Here is a 3,676-nt window from a genome sequence, read left to right as displayed (position 1 = left end):
CATATCGTACTGTGTATGACTGTGTACGTGACAAATAAAATTTGAATAAAATTTGAATTTGAATTTGACTTAATGTAGGTCATTTATTCTGGCAACAGGATTTATATTAACTTTCTAATAAACTAATAAACAAGTATTCTGAACACATGTTTAATGCTGCTTTACAATTTGAAGATAGAGTATCATATACTGTTTAATGGTCTCGGTACGATACCTGGAAGATCATCGTTTTTCCCAAGCAAACAGTGGGAGGTTTGGGGAAGAACAAACATGGAAGCACTGCAACACCAGTTCTTTGTATTCACCCTCGTACATCAGTAATAATAGCCTGTTTTTCCATTCACACACTGCAGCTAGAGAGATGTGTTCAGAGAGATCTGTCTGATCTGTAGATGTGAGAAACCCAAATATCAAGTCGTTCATCCGGGTAACACTGAATCTAGAAGTAGGTGAACAGAATGGAAAATGTAAGTAAAAAACTGAATGCCAGTTTAATGCTGCCATTACTCTTTGCCTTTTCTGGATGTAGCGTTGGCGGTGGCTGTTAACAGGTTAACTGTGATGGAGCGGGACCTCTGCAGGGACGCCGTTGGCCGTAGAATAACAGAACTGCAGCGTGCAGTCATTGGCATTCGCTGAGCATATGAACAGACTAGATTATGCTGTAGGAGTAAAACAGTAAGTTCTTGTTGTGTTTATAAGAGAGGACAAAGTGTGTTTTATGTGCAGATGAGTGAACAGTTCTTTCACCCGTCGTCTTTATCAAGCAGTCTTAGCTCACAGAGTCCGCCGCCACTGAGTACACATTGAGACGTGAAATACCAGTACATACATACGTGTGTGTGTGTACACTTTTTGTTTGTTATTGTGTGAATGCATGTAGTTGGAATATTATTGGAAGTTTGGAAATACATTTGTATATTATTTTTTCTTTAATTTCCACAGTTGGCCTTGAGTGCCTTTGTTCCCACGGGCAGTGTGCAATGACAGAGACAGCAAAGGGATTTCAGAGGTGACAAAATTGTCTGTTGATGTGAGGAAGGAGCCTCACAGTTTGTGTGGTGACACTGAGAACAACTGGTTTGGAAACGACTTGGACAGAACCACTGTGGAGCAGGGACGATGATGCAAAACGGCTCTCTGATGGGGCGGTGTAGCTGTTTCACTTTATAGGTTTATACATGTACAAACAAGTATTTGAGTAACGTACTAATAGATGACGTCCCCAAGGTAACAAGAACAAACAAAACCAGGAGCTAATGTTTGTGTGTGTAAAAACAAAGATCCCCTGAGGCACAGGATGTTTAAAGACAGACGGCTCAATGTGAAGCATCTTACAGGAAAATTTTTTAGCCTTTATTGGACAGAAACAGTGTAGATGGACAGGGAGACAGACTCAAAGCCAACAGTGTTAGCAGAACAGTCCAAAGCAGCGCCTGAGTAGAGGTGGGAGATAACAAAGTACAAATACTTTGTTGCTGTACTTAAGTAGAATTGTCAGGTACATGTACTGGAGTATATATTTTTCTGCAAACGTTACTTTTACTCCCTATATTTAGGCAAAAATCTGTACTTTCCTTACATTTCTACACAGGCTTGTTGTGCAGTCTGTCATGATTAGGCTGTGTGGCAGGCAGGAGAGGACCCAAACGCAAAACTCAGGGGACGCGGGGAATAAACTCAGGAAGCACAGCTTTACTGCTGGCAAGACGAATCACGAGTAATACAAAACTAAACTGGGAAAAACTAAAGATAAAGCTCACCAGGAAACACAGGGAGAGTCACACACAGCATGAGGGAGAACGCGACACTGAACCGAGGGAGACGTGGACATAAATGCACAGAGAGTAAACGAGGGAAGTGGGAGCACATCGGGAACACAGCTGACACAGATAATCGTAACGAGACAGGGCAGGAGTGAACACAACATGACGCACACTGACGAGAGACTGTCAAAGTAAAACAGGAAGTGCACAGAGGTTCAGACAGGAGGAGAGAGCACAGACATAACGGGCTGGGGAATAAAACACAAGGAGGGGAAACAAGGGTTCACAGATACACAGGGGGGAACCAAATAAGGAACATCTTAACAGAACCTAGGAACCAAGGCATGAATAAAGAACAAAATACAAAACACACGAAGACTAAGAATACCACGACAGTATCGCTTGCAGGGTTGATCTTCGGGGTTAAGGTGGTGCAGAAGGAGAAGCTGTGGCCTCGCACTTCAGACGAGTGTGTTATCTACTTCCTGAGCTAACTTCATTTAAAATGCCTTCGCTGAAAGCAGTCACAGAACAATTTGATGCCCTGCTCCTTTTTTGACGGCAACACTTGCTTGCTGCACAACAAAAAATCATTTGATTCTTTATGACTGCCATTTTTTCCTACTGACCTCAGAACAGCAAAAAGGCAGTCAAAACGCAGCAGAAGCACTGAGCCCCAGAAACAGAGCTGGTAAGAGTCACAGAGCGCCACAGAAACACAAGAGCCACATGTGCAACATGAAGAACAGCTGCATGCAGGCCACGGGCCTCTGCATGCTCCCTGTTATGTGGCTCACGCTGCTGTTCTCCTCTCTGGATGTTCTGTCAGATACAGTGGAACCAGTAACCTCAGCATCCAGTACATCGTCCTACTGGGGAGACTGGGGCTGCCGCTGGACAGCGACATGAATGCCAGTCCCCAGGTTTCTGTCCTCTGAGTATCCATACAGTGCTGAATTATTATTTTTTTGGTGGGGGTTGTTTCAAATTAAATTGTGATGCTGTGTTATATTAGAAATGTCCAGACTTTAAACAACACCATAACATGTTTGGAAATGTTCATGGGCACAAAGATAACAGAAGGCTGCTCTACCAGAACGCTAACTGGGCATTTGTGCTTTCAGTTTATGAATTTGACAGAACAATTATATTTACCAAAATCAATTAGTCATTTGTGAAGATCAAGCAAAGAAGATCATGAGCTCAGTGCTGTCACTCTTTTCTTTCTTCTCATAGTGCCTTTATCTTTCTTTTCAGATCCCACGGAGGTTCCTCGCTGGAGGAAGGTCGTATTCCACGGCGTCACGCTTCCATCCACGCCTCGATGGACTCAACCCGGTCCAAACAGCTGCTCAGCCAATGGAAGAACAAGAACGACAACAGGAAGCTGTCTCTGCAGGTGATAGACGGTATCAGGCCAGCCTCCTCTTCGTCTCCTCAGAGGAACATGGAGCTGCGCTGCTCCTCTGAGCCGTCTGCCATGGGTCTGGAGGTGGAGCTCCGCGGTGGGACCCACCTGCCTATAGCCACAGGCCAGGAAGCTGAGCTGCGTGCTGGGGCGCACATCCCAGTTCAGTACATGAAACTAGCAGCTAGCTCTGTTCCTATGGCCAATCATAATCATCTGTCCCATAATGGGAGCACTGCAGTAACTGGTGGGGCAAGAGTATCTATCCAGTCCCGGCCTGGATCCTCTCAGCTAGTTCATATCCCAGAGGAGGAAAATCCCACCAGCAAGGATCAGGAGAGTGAATCCGAGGACAGCATCATGGACGGGGGTGGGTCAGTGAGAGAAAAGTGGCTGAGAGTGACGGAGAAGACCACCATCCCTTGCAGGCCTCTCAGTGCTGGAGGACAGCCACGTCTCATGCAGGTTTGTAACTTCTTTGACTTCTTTCTTTAAACATCAG

The 3,676-nt window shown here is 45.0% G+C and overlaps 1 protein-coding gene across 1 annotated transcript in view; it reads left to right on the top strand.

Moving 5' to 3' along the window:
- Positions 1–3,023: 3,023 nt before the first annotated feature.
- Positions 3,024–3,676, top strand: part of LOC102310659 (2-lysophosphatidate phosphatase PLPPR4) — a gene marked incomplete at its 5' end in the record, with an annotated part of 7,044 nt that continues 6,391 nt past the window's right edge. Inside the window, 1 exon segment of the mRNA XM_014331244.2 lies at positions 3,024–3,639. Within this exon segment, the coding sequence (XP_014186730.1) occupies positions 3,024–3,639 (616 nt within the window).

Source organism: Haplochromis burtoni, unplaced genomic scaffold (assembly GCF_018398535.1).
Source record: "Haplochromis burtoni strain Fernald_Lab_line unplaced genomic scaffold, NCSU_Asbu1 Contig_1690, whole genome shotgun sequence".
In the NCBI taxonomy this organism is placed as follows: domain Eukaryota; kingdom Metazoa; phylum Chordata; class Actinopteri; order Cichliformes; family Cichlidae; genus Haplochromis; species Haplochromis burtoni.
This window is presented reverse-complemented; position numbering and strand designations above follow the sequence as displayed.